The 21,243-nt window shown below is 37.2% G+C and overlaps 1 protein-coding gene across 1 annotated transcript; it reads left to right on the top strand.

Annotated features, from left to right (window-relative positions):
• Positions 1-1,102: 1,102 nt before the first annotated feature.
• LOC139122963 (dual adapter for phosphotyrosine and 3-phosphotyrosine and 3-phosphoinositide-like) lies at positions 1,103-15,821 on the top strand. Its single transcript, XM_070688885.1, has 7 exons — positions 1,103-1,279; positions 8,801-8,923; positions 9,669-9,808; positions 10,838-10,968; positions 11,309-11,419; positions 13,315-13,494; positions 14,277-15,821. The coding sequence occupies exons 1-7, from the start codon at positions 1,242-1,244 to the stop codon at positions 14,316-14,318; spliced, it is 765 nt and encodes a 254-aa protein (XP_070544986.1). The 5' UTR covers positions 1,103-1,241; the 3' UTR covers positions 14,319-15,821.
• Positions 15,822-21,243: the final 5,422 nt, after the last annotated feature.

Raw genomic sequence — 21,243 nt, 5'->3', positions numbered from 1 at the left:
GTAAAGTCACTTGTAGTAGATGCATCGCATACTGTAAAGCCAGTAGGTGCTATTTATAATTATACTGTAGTGATTGAAAAATATTACCGAAATGTGGCGTAATACGTACGCTTTAAGAGGAGGGCTACTTTATTTTAAAGCATCACCTCTGAGGCGATAAAGTCAAGGTAGAACGCGCCTCGGGGACAGATATCCGGATTTTCAAACTTTTACAATTCTTTTCTGATCTGCCACTTGTGGGGGTTCATTTTACAGCCCCTAGTGTAAGAAAACTTTTCACCGGCTTAGTTTTTCGAAATTCGGAAACTTTATTTTCTCCATAGATTTAACACGGCCCGGGACGGCGGCCATTTTCAATTTTAAATAGCGGTAAATCTTGGGTTATTTGTTTCTCTAGTTCCAAAATTTGCACGGTGACCCCCGATTTTTATTGCTGATTTTGAAAGAAAATGGTTAAAAGATTCCTTATGGAAAGTTTGAGCAAAATATTAAGTCTTCTCACTTTCGAGTCGCATAGAAAGTTTGAGCAAAATATTAAGTCTTCTCACTTTCGAGTTGCATACCATCTTAAGTCGGCGTGAGGTGCTCAGAAAAATGAAAAGTGTTGAGATAAGGTCTTAGTGAATTGTTTTTCCTTTGTACCGAAAAGGCATTTTATTTTGTTCGTGAAAAAAGTGTGCAACTATTTTTTAAACAAATAAGTCTACCGAGAAACTTGTTCCGAGACTAATCCAAGTACCCCTTGGCCATACCTAATGGTCCAGCCCTTGGTGCCGTCTTTTTAGATGGGTTTCCGGACTCCCGTGTATAGCGACACACTGTCCCTCCACACTGTGAGTGACACAAGCGTACACTTCCATTGCCATACACACCTTTAGACAATCCAAGAGATTTTTTACTGTGTTGTTCATGGGCCTGTTGGCATTGAGTGAAGGGTCGGAAATTTTCAGAGAAATTCAACTATTTTGAACATAGTACGGCGGCTGCACGTGCACTATTAAAAACATACATGTGTTGTCAAGTTACAAACAGTACCCTGGAATAGATATAGAGACTGTATAGGTCACCTCGTCAAGGTTGATTCTGGTCACGTGATCGGCTCATTGCTCATAACAATCGGGTTAGGTTGCACGTCCGGGTTAAGTTTGCGACCATTCGTTCCTACCGACCATACACAAAGTTAAGTCTGCGATAGTAACTCAACATTAACAGTGCACCTGCTTCAGTGACTGGGTATCACCATGTCGGTCGGCGGAGCAGCGAGTTTTGAACAACTAAGGTAGGTCGTTACGTTTGACATACTGCGGAGATACTAACATACAAGGTGTTTTAAATGGGGAAGTCACAGATGTGGAGATCTCAATCGGTTGTAGATAATAGTTTAATTCCCTGTTCCTACATTTGATGCTTACATATATATGATTGGGCCCACACCGTTCTTACTGTGTCTTCCTTGTATAAAGTCAGCAGGAAGGGGCACAGGCACGATGAATGCTCACTGTAGACCATCTTCGTTCGCCCAGGTCTCTTGTCTGGGCAGCTGGATGCCTCCCGAAAACAGGTAGATAGTGGACGGTAACGGACCCGTGCGAGCGGACGATGACTGTAGACTAATGTAAAGAGAGTCCATTTTTGCTGCGTATAACCACATTGGCACCCCAAGCACCTATGGGACGGGGGGTGGTGGAGCGTCTGGCGAGACTCGTTTCTTTCCTCAGTTTAATAGAATGGACTTTAATCAGCTCAACAAGTTTGTTCACAGACAGCGACCTGATGCGTTACCATCGTTATACCAACAAAGCAATTTAAAATTGCGGCAAAGTAGCCAGAGTTAGTGTTTAATAGCCGTACCAACCATTGTAATGATTGCTATTCGATCAGACATGCTTAAATTCAATGAATGCGTCTCTCTTTCATTTCTATGTACCAAGAACGTGATGTCACGGGGCTATTGACAAAGGTTGAGACGACCCAAACTAGCCAAAATTAGCCAAACCACCATAAACGACCCATATCATCAAGTAAACGACCTAAAATAAGCACAGGGATGAAATATGTCTCAGATTTCTGGAGAAACCGCCCCAAAAACGGCGAAAACCAGCCGGCATTTTCGATCATTGCAAATTCCTATACATGCCATCAACGAGTTAAGGGGTTCGGTTTGTTTCTTCAATAGAGGGCGCTGTGCAAGATTGTTACTGCTTTTACAACGTAAAGTGTAGCACAGGGAATTTCCCCGTTGTCGTGTTTAGTGGCTTACCAAGGAATGAGATCAAAGTTTTTAGTTTATTACATTTTTACAGCTCATTCACATTTTTTTTGATACCAACATTAATTTATTTGAATAAATTCTACAAACCAAATATTAAGATAACATGTGCCGTGGCCCTGGTTCCATACATGTACATACACATACCTGCATATATGTGCATGCATGCATGCATGCATGCATGCACACAAACATATATATGCGTGCATGCAGGTTACCATGGAAAGTTGAAGATCTAGCAAATAACAGATTAAGTGGGTGGTCGCTTTAAAAAAACAGCGCCCTCACATGGCCATATTGATACAAGGGCATATTACAGGAAACATGCATGTCTACATTTATATGTGGAGATCCGACACACACACATACATACATACATACATACATACATACATACATACATACACATATACATGCATGCATGCATATACACACACATACATACATACATACATACATACATACATACATACATACATACATACATACATACATACATACATACATAGGCAGGCTGACAGATAATGAATGTAGACTCGGACTCTAAGCACGTGGCATTATCAACATCACGCAGGACTTTCAACTGCATAAAGGTTTTAATTTCAAAAGTTTGAAGCTTTAATTTTTTTCACAAACAAGTCATCATCAATAATACAGCTGCATCCACCTGATAGAGGTGTTTGAATTATCATGGTGACTGAATAACACATGTAGTAGACTTGTGCTTCAAAATACATGAAACAATAAAAAAAATTCTTCATTCACTTGGCTGGATGTACTCAAAGTGGATCCATTTTTCAATTACACATATTACCCACAGCAGACATGGCATTAAATGGCAAGATAGAACTGCTTTGAAAAAGCGCCCTCCTTCGGTGAGCCAGTTACGATGCTGAAGTTATTTTCGTTTTCAGTTGTGTCATCGAAATGAGCCCCACAACTTGGTAATTGATAGTACCAACAACATGGCTGCCCGCAATTCTGTCGACGGTTTCTCCAGAAGGTGGAGTTTTATTGTATCCCTGAATACCTAGAATGTTTGTTTTAGGTCGTTTACTTGATGATATGGGTCGTTTTTGGTGGTTTATGCTGGTTTGGCTAATTTTGGCTAGTTTGGGTCGTCTCAACCTTTGTCAATAGCCGATGTCACGGTCTTTCCCCCTGCAGTCTAGCTTTTTCTCGGAAACCAACCTTGACCAACGGCAAATACATGTAATAACCTACTGCTTGTGCAGTCATCTAGTAGAAGTTGTGAAATATTAGGCTTTCTATGGCACCGTTAAATCTAGTCAATTGTACCGTATCTCGTTTGTGTGCCACGACTTCCCCACCGTATCATGAATTGAAAGGTCATGACCTGGTTTTCAATGTAATGTAGAAGCGACAAAGTGAAAGCAAGTCTGAATGGTCGTAGTCGTCAGCTTGACCTAAACACAAGTCAGGTTAAATTTAGTTTTATGTCTCAGATACAGGATACTGTCACGTGATGGTCTATAATATTACAGAAACATTGTACATCTACAATGCTGTTGTACCATACACGTTTGTCCTTTGATCTCCGTTCCCAGTTCAAACTTTAGATACAATGCGTGCACGTCTATAGCTGTATCGCTAAAATGTTCTGTGGTAAAGTCGTTTTACACTAAGTCCCGTCAGACTGGTTGAATAATATAGGATTTGGTGTGTGTTTAAATACACATGAAAATAGTTTCAAAGTCAGGTTGATGCTGTGAAACCTAATTTTATCATGTAGATCTGATGGAACAGGAACACGACAGTATAGATTAATGTTCTTCCTAAATTGTAATGAATGGGAGTAAACGGTGAATCTTAACGCCGGAGGGTTGTTCGCCTTGGCGCAGTTCTTATGAAATATGTTTAACTAGGGAATGGTTGAATTTCCCAACCTATTCGGGCGCCCTTATAAAATTCTGTAAGCTTATAAATTGTAGGCTTGGAAATTCCCCAAATAAAGTTGAGCCAATACTAGTAAATGACGACACCCAACTTCTACCTACTTATGTACTCCAACAAGTTCGGGTTCAGTATTTGCCGGAAGTAACTGTTGGTTCCTTAGTCATAAGCAAAAGTTTGTGGAACAGTGTTCATGATGGTGTCACGTTCGGGGAGGAAGTGACGTCACGTCAGGGAATTTCCCACGACATTGAGCGTTCGGTAGGGAGGTTTACTAGATACGTAAGAAGCATGTGAAAATCACGTAATGTTTCCCACATACGGTTATTTCATACGTTTGACGTATCGCTATACCTCAAGACTGGAGGAAGACCTTATATGAAAACCTAGCAGTCACCTACAGTGTTTTGGCCTATCTCTAAGTGATAAACTATAAACTAAGATTCAGCAATATCTTCGAATTTTCATGAATTTTATAAATTCCAAGGTGTTTATATTTATGGTAATATTGGAACATATGAAACCCCACACATATGATACATTTTGGATTCGATCTAGTTATAAACAAGGCAATATTTAAGTTTATTTCGATCTACGCAAAACAATAGATCCAGAGTCCTTACTAACCCAGTGTAACGGACTGTCTGCAGTATACACGGCTAGTTTCCTGTAATAGTTGACATAAATGCAAATTATTTCCTGGAGGACGAAGTTGTTTTGCCCGATAACGACACATTTATGGCCCCATTACAGCTCGGCTTTCGTTCGTAAGATCGAGTCATTCCATTCATTTGTGAACTACAAATCAAATAAAAAGTAATTTTTATGACACGTTTTTATAAGTGCTCTTTACTTTAGTTTATTTGGCAATTGAAAGATCCTATCTACGATGCCGGCAGTGGCACACTCAGTGAGAACTGATTGAAAAAGTAATCGTGGATATCGATATGTTGACAGAGTGATAGAGCGAAAGATGTCACCTACCGTGAGAAACACTCAGTTCATTCTGGTATAATCCCCTACCCACTCATTTTACCATTTTGTGTACGCTGAAAAAAACTGCCTTTAACTGCTTTATTGTAACAAAATGGGATAATATACAAAATTGGTCACTGAGGAAGTACTTACTGATCATGTACGTGTGTAATTTACTTGTTATGCTTTAACACATGAAACGACTGGATACACTTAGTCAATGTGAAGTAATTGGAGTAAGTTAAAGAAACAGCGGCGTTCACTGTTGACAATGAGAGATGAATAGAGCTTGATAACATTGATACACGCGTTAACGATATGATGATATCGGAACTAAAATTGCCACCCTCCTAGTCTCCTTTCCTCTATATGTACAATAACAGTTCCCATTTCACTGTTTCCGGGTTTGTGCTCACAGAACTCAGATTTAATTCGATTCAATAATATGACATCAAGTAAGGTTAAACCCTCGTTACGCTACGCTTCACTGTAAATCGATGAATTTTATTGCAGGCCTATTTGTACATTCTATTTAATATCCAAAGTCCGGGCAATAACAATCGTACACTCACATCGTTTCGGAGCCACGATGTCACTTACGCCCCTACCTCCTTCGTGGTTAATCATTTATCTTCAAAGGAAAACCTCGCCCGCCAATGTTGCACCCAGGAGCTACTTACCTTATTTGTGCAGAGCTCTTGAGTAAAGTATGTTGCTACTTATTGCTTCTTAAGTATTTCGATTCTATTCCATTCTATCCTAATCTATTCCATCCTATTCTCTCTATTCAATGCTTTTCAATTCTATTCCATAAGTAGCCTTCCGCAGGCTGTTTGATGATCGATATGAAAAATGTTTTATTTAAAAATTGTCCTCTCCTTGCATCTCTTCTGCTAATCATTAACTTCCAAAGTTTAAGTTATATTGTAAGACGCATACTTTCAATTGATTTTCACCAACCGATAATCTTGTTATCGCTAGAAATGTATGACAACCATCCTGTAGTGACCATTCTCCAAGCGAAATGTGACAAAATTAATCCGGTAAACTCTCTGAATACAAAATAAATCACCTGCGAAAGGCAAAGTAGTTAAGTGTCACACACGCAGTGGATACAGGAGACGGCTGGTCAAAGGTCAGGATTCCACAATAACAAAGTGTCTTCAAAATGACACTTGCGTTTTACCGTATGCCTTCTCTTTGTCAAGGCCTATACGAAACTGTGCAGGTCTGCTTGTGACTGCAACCACCGAGTAAAGAGAAAACTGCAGTCGCAATTTTTAAAAACTGAGTTAAAGGTGAAGCTATTTTCCTAATGGGATGCCGATATAAAGGCACAATTTCCTTTAACGATAGTATTAATGGACTAAGGAAAGTTCCTTCGCTAAGAATACATGACTGAACTCGGGCTGTCACTCGATATACACTACTCTCCGGGCAACAAGTAATTATTGGTCCTTCACGCTTGCAACGTATAAACTATTTTTATCTCAAACAATTGGGAATATTAAATTAAATATATATTGAGATATAATATCTCCCGGAGATTATCAATGACGTATCGAAGATATGACCAAAACAGGAAATATATTTCAAGTTTTGATTTTCTCTTCCCCAAAACGTTTAATTTATTTTATTTAGGCGTATCGCGTACTGGGAAAAATTGTACTAACCAAATCTCAAAGTTCTTTGAAGTAATGTGTGTGGACTATATATGTAGAGAATTTACAATTTTGTGTAGTTGTCATAAATATCGGAGATTTATTTCGGAACTTCTTGAAACAAAATTAAATTTCTCGGTGGCCATGTTGAACTACAGAAAATGGCGGTCATTAAACACCCGATCATTAATTTTGATATTCGTGCAATTGATTTTTGTTGAGTCATTCGCGGTTGATGTTCAATTGAAAAATAAATCTCATTTCAAATAACGTTCAGCAGGGCTATGCATGTTGTACTGTATGTATTTGCTTACAGAACAGTATCTTTCTCCATTTAATCAATTTTTCACTGAGATGACTTCACAAAAAAATGAAATGATCAAAAACCCAAATTCACAATGCATATCAAACTGATATATTGTGTCTTGAACATGAGACCATTACCGTAATTTACTTCTCTGATCCCAAAAAATATATTCTGGGTAATAAAATTTCTCTGCCGAAGAATGATGAGTTCCAGTAAAAAATCTTCATCTTTGGGATGATTTTTATTATTAAAGTTGACATCCAGGAAGAATAAACTTAAACCATAGATCCTCGAGAAAAACTCGAGGGTATATGGTAAAACCCAGTTCAGATTTACAAATTTCAAAGCAAGGCAGTGATGGCGAAGAGTACATGAGAAAGCTAAAGACTGTCAGTCAGTGAATGATAATTTGGCGAAAAATTAAGAGAAAGGTCGAAAACAAGAAAGGGAGCTCGTTCAGAAGTTGTACGAACGAGCTCCCTTTTTTGTTAACCGCTGTATCAGAAAACTGACAAATGCAATTTGTGTTTTCCAATTGTCACGATTTTAATATTGTATGTGTGATCACAATCTTATTATCACTGCCAAATTTTAATTATTCTAATTTAAAGGGTCATTTAACACGTTATCTTTATTGAGAGCGTAAAATAATAATTTTAGTAAATAACTTTTAGGCCCAAATCGATGGCCCATTGCAAGAGGGGCGTATCCCCTGTATTACGTGTAAAGCATAGGAGGTACGCCCCTCTCGCAATGGGCAATCGAAATGACATAAAATATATCAAACTCCCGGATTCATATGCATCATTTCTGCCGATTTATGTCATTGTGAAGTCATTTTTTTCGTATAATTCATGCAAACTTTTAAAATTGACATGTAGCCCTTCACCTAGGCAAGCAGTATTAATGACGTCACCATTACATATGACAGCACAGCAAATATTAAAGACGGCTAGACATGAAATGCGGAAATGTTTGCCTTATGTCTAACACAACCAAAAATACCCAGTGAGGGCTTTACCTTTTTTTAAGTCTGAAAATTTTCCGACGAAATTATTCAAATTTTGGTTTAATTTAACATCTTTCTTTACATTATTACATTATCTTTGCGTGCATGTGCAAGATCTCTCAATGACCACGGTAATTTTGTGTATTTGACGTCGCTGCCATTCCTGAACTTAAAATCTATATTTCACTGGTCAGTTTGTTATTCAGCGTGTGATAGATTAAACCCGGAAATTCGAATGGATCACAATAAAACCGCGTGCACCAACGCGAACAGAAATAAGTGTATTTCCAATACGCGTCTGGTTTGTGTTTCCATGGGTTTGTGTGCACCGCCAACATTTGAACTCTTGAGCTTATTGAGTCTACAGACATCGCGCCTTTTCATTCCGGAGTAGAACCATTCACGGCAGTGGCCACCATACAGTCATTCATTCATTCTTATATTTCCTCTTTAAACAAACATGTGCACTTTCTATAGTCCATGTTTACAAAGTTAGTTTAGTTTCGATTGATTACATTTATAAACTATACTGTTTAACACCCACACTTTAAAAACTTAATGGTATTTACTTCCCGTTAATGTAGACATCACTCAGAAATGTTCAGCTTTGCAAAACTCTTTAACATCGTATGATGAATAGTGGCATTTTTTCATATTTTTTTCAGCTGGTTTCATGGCAACATGTCGCGCCATTTGGCGGAATGTCTGCTCTTACAGAATGGTAAAGATGGTTCCTATTTACTGCGTGAGAGTCAAAGTAACGCTGGAGAATATACAGTCAGTGTCAGGTATCCTATCTAAACTCATATCATTTTTCCCTTTGACAAGCTCAATTCTGATGATTGATTTCATGTTGACTTGTTCTTCCTCTGACAACCGCTCCAGTTCATCTACGGTATTCGGGGTACCTGGCTCCAAGCGATGTCAAAGTCATGGCGATCTTGGTGTACATCGATCGCAAAGTTTTTTATGACACCCCCCCCCCCAAAAAAAAAGAAAAATTAACTGTGACGACAAAGCAACAAAGGGGTGAAATTTGCATATATGTTAATCGAATGTGCAGCGATCAAATACTGGCAAAACTGTGTGTTTATTGTGCACGGAATATTCAGTTTTGTAAATGTCCCACTTCGGTGAAATCTTTCAACAACGGGATCTATCAGAAGATTATCAGTGAATATCTTCTGTTTGCCCCATGTACCAGATCCGTATTTTTGCTATTGTAACCATCTTTATTGTGCTGTACATAAGACTTTGATCTATCTAAAATGATATATAAGCCTATGCATTGCGTTATATCATCATAATTAAATATACTGCAATAAGTACCACTATCAACCAGAGATAAAATTATTTTCTGCCCTCTTGCCGACTGTACACCATATTTCTGCAACGCATTTCAACGGTGTACCTTCCGAGCCCACGGTGATTCTGTTTCTTCAGATTGCACATACTAGCACTAGTAAGCAAGCTGGGACTATTTATTAATTACACAAATTATAATTTCTGTCTCTTAATGCTTACTGTTTCCAGGAGTAAAGACTCCGTGAAGCACTTTCGGCTACAAAGGGGAATTGGAGGAATGGCATACACATTTGGTATGCTCTCGTTTGACACTTTTCCAGAGCTTCTAGCGCATTTTGACAAGCAACCGCTCGTCGGCGGGGAAACAGGTAAATATGTCACTAACTTTGGTATTATTAGGGTAAAACCAACAATCAACGTCATTCTTGAAACATAGAACCTGTGAAATCATGCATACGCATTCGCACATTGACCAAAACACAAATTAATATATGCAACAATAATAAAAATAACAACAAATTGCATAATTAGTACTGGCATTGATATCATAATAGTATCATTCTCCTTCTTTACCTCCTTCTTCTCCTCTTCCTCCTCCTCCTCCTCCTCCTCCTCCTCATCATCATCATCATCATCATCATCGTTAGGTGTGTTTCCGCTTGCCGGCTAAAACACAAAGTGCTTTATCAGACCTTCGTAGGCGCTGTTATTTTTTCCAATAGTCACAAAGTCAGTGGCACTATTTACTCTTGCTGTAAGGATTTGAAGGTTTGCCAAGGTTAACATAAAAGCATGGTATAGTCACGTGATTCAATCAATTAGAGCTTCCAAATGCATTTGGTCCTCCGTTCTCCTCCAACCTTAGATTAGCTATGAATTTCTATCTTGGGGCATATCATTCACCCACACAACATACAACACACTAAACGTGAATCTATAATTTAGTGCTAAATATTATTTATTAATATTGAGTTTGAATTTCCAAATGCTTTTCTAGAGTTATATCACTGGCGCTGTGGAATATGTTTTATTCATATTGTACAGCCGAGACATCTGAATACAAAACTTGCTCCCTGCCGTATATTTTGTCAACTATGCGCTAACAAAGCAATGCCATAAAATTATACACAGAGCATAGAAACTAATAAATCATAAAAATTAGATAATAAAAAGTTCAGATTTTTATTGAAGCGGCATTTAAGCGACAAGGCAAGATCGTCAGAGCATCCATGAAAAGGCACTTTAAGACTCGAATCCACACTGGGCAATATAAGAATTTTAAAACTGTAATTTTATTCATCGAAGTCGACATGAAAGAATTTTAAGACTGGAATGTTACTCAGCAAAGTCGAAATGAAAGAAACGCTACACTCTCTCTATTGCCTTCAATGCCACAGGCACACTAACCACCCTAAAGTACCCGTATGCAAGAGATGTAGAAGAACCACCTTGCTATGAAACTTTCAAGGTTCATGCCGCGTTCGGGACTCCTCAACGTAACAGCTTCGATGAAGACCAACACTTTGCCGTGAGTAAAATATTACGAAACATTCCTGTAGAGGGCGCTCTATGTCTCCGTACGGCAGTGCAGTTTGTATCAAGCATGACATTCAACTTTAAGTTGCAATATTACTGTGTGAAAACTCAGCACCAGTAGCGAGAGTTGTTATCATTTAGGAATGTCAGCTAAATATTTTGATCTTCTCTCACATCGAGGGAGTATGAACACTTTTATACCATTGTTTACTATCACAAAAGTTTAGTGCATATAATAGGTCTATAACGGCGATGAAGAGATACCATATGATAAGATCCATATCATCTGACCAACACTTACTTATTTATATTTTATGCGTCGTCTTCTTCAGAACGCTTCAAAAGAAGGATATTTGACAAAAGAGGGCGGTATTGTTAAAAATTGGAAAACCAGATGGTTTGTACTCTGTAAACACGAACTCAAGTATTACAAGACAAGAGACGTACGTATTAATTATCTTCAATATTTCTATCTCCATTTAACTTATTTTTTTTAGCTCACATTTGGTTTTACCAATGTGAGTTTATCGTATAGGCTGAAGTCGATGGCGTCTGTATGTATGTGTGTATGTATGTATGTATGTATGTATGTATGTATGTATGTATGTATGTATGTATGTATGTATGTATGTATGTATGTATGTATGTACAGTATGTCCGTCAACATCAAAAACACGCAAACCACTGCACGTTTCAGCTTGGTATTTGGTGTGTGGATGCATCCTGGGCTATAGATGGGATTTTCTAGAAATGAAGTCTGCATTGCCAAAATTATGCAAATGAGCTTACAAAATGTGAAAATGGTTAAGAATTAATAACTCAAGAACCGCTTTTTTGATTGCTTTGAAAATTTGTGTGCAAGTACCTTAGGTCAACCTTATACAGTTTTATGAATATTGTGAAGATATCCTTAATTTTGTATATTTGCTGAATCTTTTTGTGATTTTTCTCATTTTCAGTAAAGATTCTTCTCCTCTGAAACCGCCGGCCCAATGGCTCTCAAATTTGGGTTGTCTCTTTGCAAGGGTGTTACTCTTCTAATTTGTTGAAATTATGACAAAATTGGGAAAATTATTATTTTTGTGCAATTTTGTCATTTTTGGTCAAAATATCTTAGACTGTGTTTCCTTTTTAAATCCCCTGGACAGACAGCTTTCATATTTCGTACACAGACGTACAGAGATGACAATAGTTAGATATGTGGAAATTGTCCTGAAATATAAAAAATTGTATTTTTAAGACAATGTTGTCATTTTTGGTCAAGAAAACTTTATCTCGACATTACTTAATTGATAGCTTTGTAATTTGGTATAAGGTCCCTTGTTTGATAGCTTGTAATTTGGTATAAAGTCCCGAAAGATGTTATTAGATAAATTTTCTGCTCAAAGTGTTGGGAAACCCCAAAATTTGTATATTTTAGGTACTTTTCTCAGTTTGTGACCTTAAATGACCTATACTAACCCAGGATAGGTTGTGAGACAATTTTGAAGGCTGTGAACATAATTTTGTCATATTTGATACCAATTTGTAGCCTAGAAAACAAAGCTGAGGTAATTTTTTTTCATTTTGGACCAATCTTTGCAACTTTTCTATGTAAGACATACAAAAACTGATGAGAAATTTGGATCCAGGATAATTCCAGATGTTGTAATCACCACCCACAGTGGAAGGCATTTCACTATCTGTAACTAACTTAAGTGCGGTTTACATTAGAATGATAACACTCATGGCATTAATTAAAAATCTCCAAGGTTGTAAATGTACTTCCTGTCATTTGGTCTTATGTAATACCAAGGGGTGGAACATTTGATATGCAGGAGGGTGTAGGGTTTAGAAGATCAATAATGTAGCATTACTTTTTTACCGGATCCCTTGGGCATTTTTTGCCCACTCCCACCTTTTCTTTTTTTCAAGCCTTCTCTGTTTTTTGTTGTTGACATTTGCTTATGTATTTAGGATCTGCTTCTCCCATTGCTATAGAAGTTGATATGCATGTTCCTAAAGATGACCTCCAGTACCTAAGTTGGAGACCTTATTTGCTTTTGTCATTCTTGTTTTTCCTGGTTTTAATATTTCTCGAATGGACCAATTCAAACCGAATGTGAGCACATAGTGTCCTTGACGGTATTTTTATTTTCTAAAATGTGCGACGTTGGATCAAGGAATCTCCTCATCCTGATTTCTAGATCATTTACAAATATTCGTACATTGAGCATATCAAACTAAGATGCTAAACTAGACTTCTATAACGCAATGTTATCCTGCTTGCTTGTTGTTCCCAACACCAGTTCGGAATGCCCAAAATGAAAACACCTGTAACATCTTTTGTCTCCTCTAGACGTTGACGCCCATCAAAACCCTGGATCTGAGGGAATGTCAAGGTGTTGACTGGGACAATTATAGAATGAAAGACAGAGACAATTGCTTTATATTGGAATTCCCGGAGAGAACCTACTACGTCTGTGCAAACACCAATCCAGAGGCAGAGGAATGGATCAAAATACTTCGATGGCAAATTGTAAGGGTCACTATCATGTACTCTATCCACTGCTTTTAAGTTAATTGCGCCGTGGATAAGCTTAAGGTTAAGAGGCACATGTTACACCCAACTCACTAAAATTTGTATACCCGATTTTCATATAACTTTTAATGTTTTTTTAACTTAAATTGGGTACACAGAGTATTATGGCAATTCGTACAAAATATTGTTGTTTTTGTGTTTGTGTTGGGAAGCGCGGTCAACGATTATAAAGCCATCGCGATCAAAATTGTTTCGGGCAATTGTCTCTTATGGAAGGACAGGGGACATGCTGATGTGGAAAGCGCCCTCTGTGACTCATTCCTGCACTATAAGGTTTTGGAAGCACTAGGAATCTTTGTAATGCCGCAGTTTCACTGTTGCCATGATGGACTCATTACTCGTGCCATGGCCGTGAAGAGGGCTTTAGTAAATGTTTGTCGAACGACAATCTCATGTTGCAAATTTGCCACCGTTATCGCCAAATAACTTACCTTGAAAAAACGATCACAATAATGTAGAGAAGGGGAAACTCCATTCCCTTGGTTCGTCAGAGAGAGACTAATTCTTGTACGGCACTCGAGGGAATGAAGTGGTGCATAAACAAGTCTATTGGACGAGCTGGCGTATCGTTGTTGTGATTTTATCTGTTCAACAATACACGCAAACATACGTGACCCTTTGCAGGGTCAGCCCTATGTTGAGTCACAACTCAAAGTTAACAAACTTATTCTGATCCAAATTATAAGCTTATATCTTGTCATGTTTTTGTTTTTTTGCAGAGACATCTTCAAGGAAAAGGAGACACGATCCGACTTAACTAAGAATGACAGTTTTCGTGATTGTTTGTATTCTCAATGCAGATACATTTGTTATTCACCGTTGCATAATATTTTAGTCCAACAAACAAACTGAAACCGATAGGATTCAGCGAAGTCTAACACAGTGCGTTGAGAACGAAGGCGAATTAAGGAACAAACTGGAATATAGGCCTCTTTGTAAAGCTGAAGCAGTGGGCAAAGCCTGGGATCAGATTCTGTTGCCATTCTGCAGTCAAATGACAAATGCACTGAAGCTTCTCAGTTTGCATAAAACGATCCATATTTGTACCACTACTTCTACTATCAACTTTTTAAGACTTTATGGAGTTGTCTTGGTTGAAATAATGTAAATATAAACTCCAACTTTGTTTCGAACTAAATCGGCCATTACTGTGATATTAAACGTTTGTCTAACGTACTAATCTAAGTGCACGTAAAGAGTTTTCAATAATATGTTTTCAGTTTGCAAAGTAGAAACTGCCAATTTCATTTACTCACAATATGCCCATGCAAGCACATTATTACGTTTTACGTCCATTTAGTGTAGGTTTTTTTCTTGATTTTAATTAAAATATTAAAAGTTAGGGCCAGCGAAGTTTGGCGAATGTTGTCTAAGTGTTTGTCTTCCAAACAAATAATTAAATGAGAAAAATATTAAAAGTTGGGTCGGATTGAAATATACTGTAGATCTAGATCAAAAAGTACAATTGTTATATAATTACTCCTTGCGTTTCCTATGGTCAGTTCTTGAAACTTACATTTTGTTTTCACGGAGGTTAAAAAAGCTGTTTTCTCCCCCCCCCTCTCTCTCTCTCTCTCTCTCTCTCTCTCTCTCTCTCTCTCTCTCTCTCTCTCTCTCTCTCTGCAATAAATGTTTTTGTCGAGTTATAATGTTGTGAAATAATTGCCAAGTTTGTTTACCAGTTGAAGGATTTTGCAATTCTGTAAGCAATAAATCAGTGTCGTTTTCTCAAGGTGTGATAATACTGGCTAAGGGATCGTGGATAATTAAAATATGCACATGATAAAACGGAATTCGTCTTATTTAGGGGAATGAAATTTTATGTCGATTATGTCAAGGTGGATATTTGCGCTTTATAACTTTCGTCTTGGGAAAAGAGAGAATTTCAAGACAAACACGGCGAGTTTCGTTTGCCTTGCGCATGTTTTCATTATCAACGGTCCTTCAGGTTCGTTGATTTTCTGATCGGACATGACGGGGAGCACTGGCAGTTGAACGGTGTAACTCTGTACTGTATACTGTACAATGTTGGAAAGCGATCACTACCAAATCTAGAGGGTAGGGCAAGGAGCGCCCTCAAGCGACGGATGTTGTGTTCTAGATATCTCAATACGTGAGCGTTTCTTACGGATCTTTAATATCTGTCGATATTTATTTTTCTCGGTTTTTATAGGATCACTTTTGGTTGTGTCATATACTTTGTCAGGGATTTAAACATTCTGAGATAGTTAAACAAAATAAATATCTGAATGAGTAAAATCAAATTCAAATAGCTTGTATGCGTTATTGTCATGCATATGTTCATGACATTTCCAAGTCTGCTTTTGGTCATACAAGTCCAGGGGTAATGCTACACCGCGCGTGCCACTCATCATATGGAGTAGGCTTGAACACTGGAGAACAGAAATTGGATTTTCTTTCCGGTTAATAAATCATCATATCGACTTAGGGGTGGACCATTTGATATCCGGGGGGGGCTTGGAAGATTTGGGGGAAAAAAAGATGCCAGGTGGAGTTGCTTGAAAAAAAAAATCTGGCTTTAAGTGGCTGATGGAAAAACAATTATGGACCATTGCGACTTGGAAAAAAAAAATCTTGGCAATTTTTCGATGCACACTGTAGCATCAATAAAAATCAAGCAGTAGCTCTGGAGTTTTATAAAGCATAAACCATTTCAAGCTTGAGGAACAATAACTTAGAATTTATTAAACGAGGAACTGAAATAAATACACAAACAAAAACACTGAAAAATTGTCAAAAGTTACAGCTACTATCACTGTAGCTTTCAGCAACTGAAAACAAGAACTGAAATTGCTCACCAGTGTTTTCCAGAAATGTGTAAATCTGAATGTATGGATTTTGTCAAAATACCACAAGAAGAGAGACAGCCTGCCATGAACTGGGTCAAGTGGACTCAGTCAGTCAATTGGACTGTTCAACTTGCTAATATCACTCAAACCAGGACACTTGTCAGACAATGACATATTTTTTTCAAGCACAAGTAAATGCCATAAATGTATATGATTTTACAAATATATGTAGGATACCATCATCTCTTCTGATGACACCAGTGATGTTCTCAGAAAAGTTTTCACTGTAAGTTTGTTTAATGCTTAGGGAGCCGTCATTATTTATGGCCGGGGGGGTCGGAGGAATCTGAGGGGGGGGGGGGTCACTCAAAATATTGAAAGCTACAAAGGGGGTTGCTCAAAAAGTGGAGAACAAGAAGGAGGGGCTACTCAATTTTGTTGATATGTACTTAAGCATTTAGTGAAGTTATGAATTAATAGAACAATAATAGTAAAGAACAGCAATATATATGCTTGAAATATGTATGTTCATACCTGGTATTGTACACACACACAAACATAATATATATATATATATATATATATATATATATATATATATATATATATATATATATATATATATATATATATATATATATCATAATACATGTGGTTTCAAGTAGAAACTAAAATCTCATTACACTATGTGTTTCACCTTATCGTGATCTTCAGACGAGAATGATCAGCTATTCGAAGTGGCAAGCCTTATGTTAGAGGCTAGTACTGAGTACATTTTTCAGTATTTCCTGATTATTGATATACTTGCCTGATCATTCATGAGAAATGTCTGCTTTCTATATTCTACATTGTATAGGTTACCGATAGGGGAAAATGTGTAAAGCAAGCTAATTCTGATTCTATAAAGTTTAAAACCAGTGGAATGCCTTGATAACAAACCCATCTTTTATTGGAGGAAAATAATGATAAATAATAAATGTGAATAAATGTATGTCTTTTGCTATTTTTTGATTTTCAAAAAATGTAATCTTCATTGAAATCAGTGAACTGGAATATAAGTTTTGGAATACTGTCTCAGATTTCTGTTCCTTTGAGTTTTTTATACAAAAAAAAATCTGAAAAAAATACTCCCCAAGTGCCACCAAATAACACCATTTTAATCTTAATTTTTCAAAAGCTCCAACGGCAGGAGGGGGACACCCCCTCCTGACCTCCCCCCTTGCGCAGTCCCTTGTTGTGCTTTTGCACCACATTTTCCCCCCTCTTGTAAAAAATCCTACAGAAAACACTGCATGTCATCAGAACACTGGATACAGACCTTTACATCAGCCCCTGTCACGGCAATGGAACCTCTTCCGACACTGCAGACATGTACCACAGGGTTTAATCAAGGTCTGTAAGGGTCTATCACAGCAGCAATCCACTTTACTGTGTTTTTATTCAACTTTTTTTTGGGGGGGTCCCTCAAAATTTCTGTAGCAGAGAGGGGGGTTACTCAAACGCGTCATGGTTGGCAGGGGGGTTACTCGAAATTTTGGAGTTTCTAAAGCAATTCCTCCGACCCCCTAGGCCGTAAATAATGACGGCTCCCTTAATGTAGAACTCAGTAATCAGGTTGTTTGATTTGTATTTTCAGTGTGTTACCCATGGTATAAATAAGATCTATAAACTGATATTTTTGTAAAGTGAATCAAAAATGTACATGTATTTACATATCTTTATTTAGTTTCTTGAATATAGTCTGTGTGCGATAGAACAGCATCTTGTTAGGGACGATTCAGAATTTACTTCCAGGGGGAGGGTGGAGGATTTTCTATTTTCTTGGTGATTTTTTTCCACGGCCCCCTCCTAGTAAATTATAGAAAAAATCTATGCCCCCCCCCCTCATCTTTCCTGTTTTTTTTCATGGCCCCCCCCCCCCTAATATATACATGCATGCTTATACATTATAGACATATCCAGTCTAACAAGTTGCAGGAACTGTAGTGGACATTTAATTGATGATATAACAAATTTCAGGGTTATGTGACTATAAAAAGAATGATTTGCAGGGACTGTAAGTGGCACACTTTTGGAATGGGTATAGCAATAAACATATCTGGTTGTAAATTTTTGAAGAAAAGTTAATTACTAAATATGAATACTTTTTTCGTTATGTCTCACTGATACATATGATGCACACAAAGACAAGCAAAGATGTCAGTTAGAAATGGTGAACAGAAAATCAGAGGAGCAGATAATTGGCAAAGTGATATATATCTTGAAGTTTAATGGTACATCATTTGCAGATATCCAGATATTTCTGGAAAGTGAGATGTACATGTACATGCACACGTTCAGCATACATTTTCATTGCATGCTGAATATTTGCAGACTCACGGTGAAAGTTTTAAACATTAGGAATTAAAATTGGTGAAAGCCAACTTTGTTTTTAATTTTCTCTTTTTTTTCTAATTTGGTTGTCATAAAACCAAGTAGCTGCCACTGAAAGCAACAATGCTGAGGAATATTTTAGAACATTTCTTGAACAAAACACCTTATCCAAAACATGAATTCACATGTTATTCTGCTCATTCCATTCACAATCCAATGTTCATATTAAAATGCAGATTACCCTGTGTAAGTCAAAGTTCACATTTTGTCAGCAGTATTTTTCAAAATTGACAGAGCATTCATATTTCAAATTTTTTTAACAAACTTTAATTTTAAAATAGTCATGATGCGCATGTTTTCAGATGACACGAAACAATACATGTTAATTTGTTTTTTTGCCTTTTCTGCCAGCAGCCACTGTGAAATCTTTGATTATACATATCAGAATGAATGGGACACAAAAGTATTAGCATCAATACACAATGTGTAAGCCTATCCACATTTCTCCTAGCCTCATACACACTGAGATCACTTCTTGGACTACAGCAAATTTCTTATGTATACAATCTTTCAACAATCTGTCATGTTTCTATAATTTGTACCGGTTACTGTACGTAAATCTTCAATCTAGTAATTCGCCAAATTTCAACATTTCGCCACTTGGGCTTGAATTTCCACGATTTGCCGGAGGTCTAATTCTTCAAAATTGGCGGCAAATTTACATTTGCAAGTCTCTCCTGTGTTCAAATTCAATGGCAGCACCATTCCTGGCACCCTCATGTATCGTGAATTCTTATGATTATGCATGAAATGTCTCACGCAAGGTTGGACAATAGAAAGACAATGTAGACGAACTTTTATCAGAACTGTAGCTGTTAAGTATCGCTTTTCATATTTTCACAGCTTGGATTTAAAACAATGGTGTTGTGACATGTCTCATGCATACTATGTATTAATCATTGTGAAACTAGCGTTGGCAAGTTTTCTTATCGACAAAGTTTTGTAAAATTGAGAGTCAGACTTTGGGGGCCTTGGAGTGAGCATATCTCCAGGCTCTCGGAGCTAAGGGTTGCCCCAGGCAGCCATCAGGCTGACCTGGGGAAATAAAGTTTCGAGCGCAACGTTAATTCCTGTGTCGCCAGTTACTCCATCTACGCGGACTGTGGTTAGAAGTTCCCCTTTATCCTGATTCCAGAACAGCAAGAACATTTCCTTTACTATTTGATAAATCCGACACCATAGCATTGATGCAGTGCCACATGATCTTCTGGATGCACATACAGGATTATTGAAAAATCAACCCTTTTGTAAATTTTTCACCATATATTTTTGACAGTAATACATAATATTTTTATTTTCAACATTAAAAAACTATTCGCTGAAAAGCAACTTGAAGATGAGACGGCCATAAATTTATTTTAAAAAAGTTTATAGTAGATGTAAGCACTGTAAAAAGTTATGTAGAACATTTAAAAAATTTAGAAAGGGTAAAATTGATGAGAATGAAACATAGAAAAAAGGAGCATAAAAGAAGAGAGGATAAAAAATACGAGGAATATGACTGGTTAAAGTTGCTCTTGAGTGGGAACCTTCAAAATTTAAACGTAAGAGAATGAAATAAATACCTTGATAAACATAAATTACCAAAACAAAAAAGAATGAAAGCTGAAAAAGTTCAAATTATAACCGCACATATACATGCACAACCTTCATTCAATTTAAGAAAACTGTCAGGGAAAGATATTGTAACAACTTATGTCACAGATGAGTCAGAGTCAGATAGCAGTGACTCTGAATTGGAAACCTCTGTCAATGGAGTCATTGAGAGTGATGATGATGGTGTTGGTTCTGAATATGATAGTGACACAGACACTGACGCTGACAAAATCCCAGAGAACCAACGTGACCATGTTAATTTAAGAAGTGGCAGAGTAGCAAGTCGTTTTGTTTTGAATTAAGGTGGAGCTGCATGTTGCCAATACAGTTTTTTTTCAAAGCAATATTTCTCATCAAAGATGACAAGGAAACCCTGGTCTTCATACCATATATTTTTAAAAAGCAGAGACTCTAAAGTTTAGTATGTTAGCAGTAGTTTACTCAATGGATGAAGTGGGTGTATATTTGGGGTAAAAAACCTCAATTTGGTATTAATGATAAAAATTAATTTAAGTCACAAACTAGATGGTATTTTCTGAAATGTAATATTCCACTTGAAAGGAGAGCATATGTAGAAAAAAAACAACTATTTTATTTGGCATTATCCATCCTCATTTTAAAATTGTAGGGGTTTAAAGACTGACACTCTTAAAATCATTATCAGCAAAATTAAAATGCCTCTTATTCAAAATGCCTCTTATTAAAAATGTAAGAGCTTTATTGCCAAACAAAACCAATAGATAGTCGTTGTGTTATATAGCATTTAAAAAACATAATGTGAAATTTCAGAAAATTTGACCCAGCCGGAGTGGAGTTAAATTCTTTGGAAATTTTGAAATTGGGAGGC

The sequence above is a fragment of the Ptychodera flava genome, chromosome 22 (genome assembly GCF_041260155.1).
Source record: "Ptychodera flava strain L36383 chromosome 22, AS_Pfla_20210202, whole genome shotgun sequence".
Taxonomy (NCBI): domain Eukaryota; kingdom Metazoa; phylum Hemichordata; class Enteropneusta; family Ptychoderidae; genus Ptychodera; species Ptychodera flava.
This window is presented reverse-complemented; position numbering and strand designations above follow the sequence as displayed.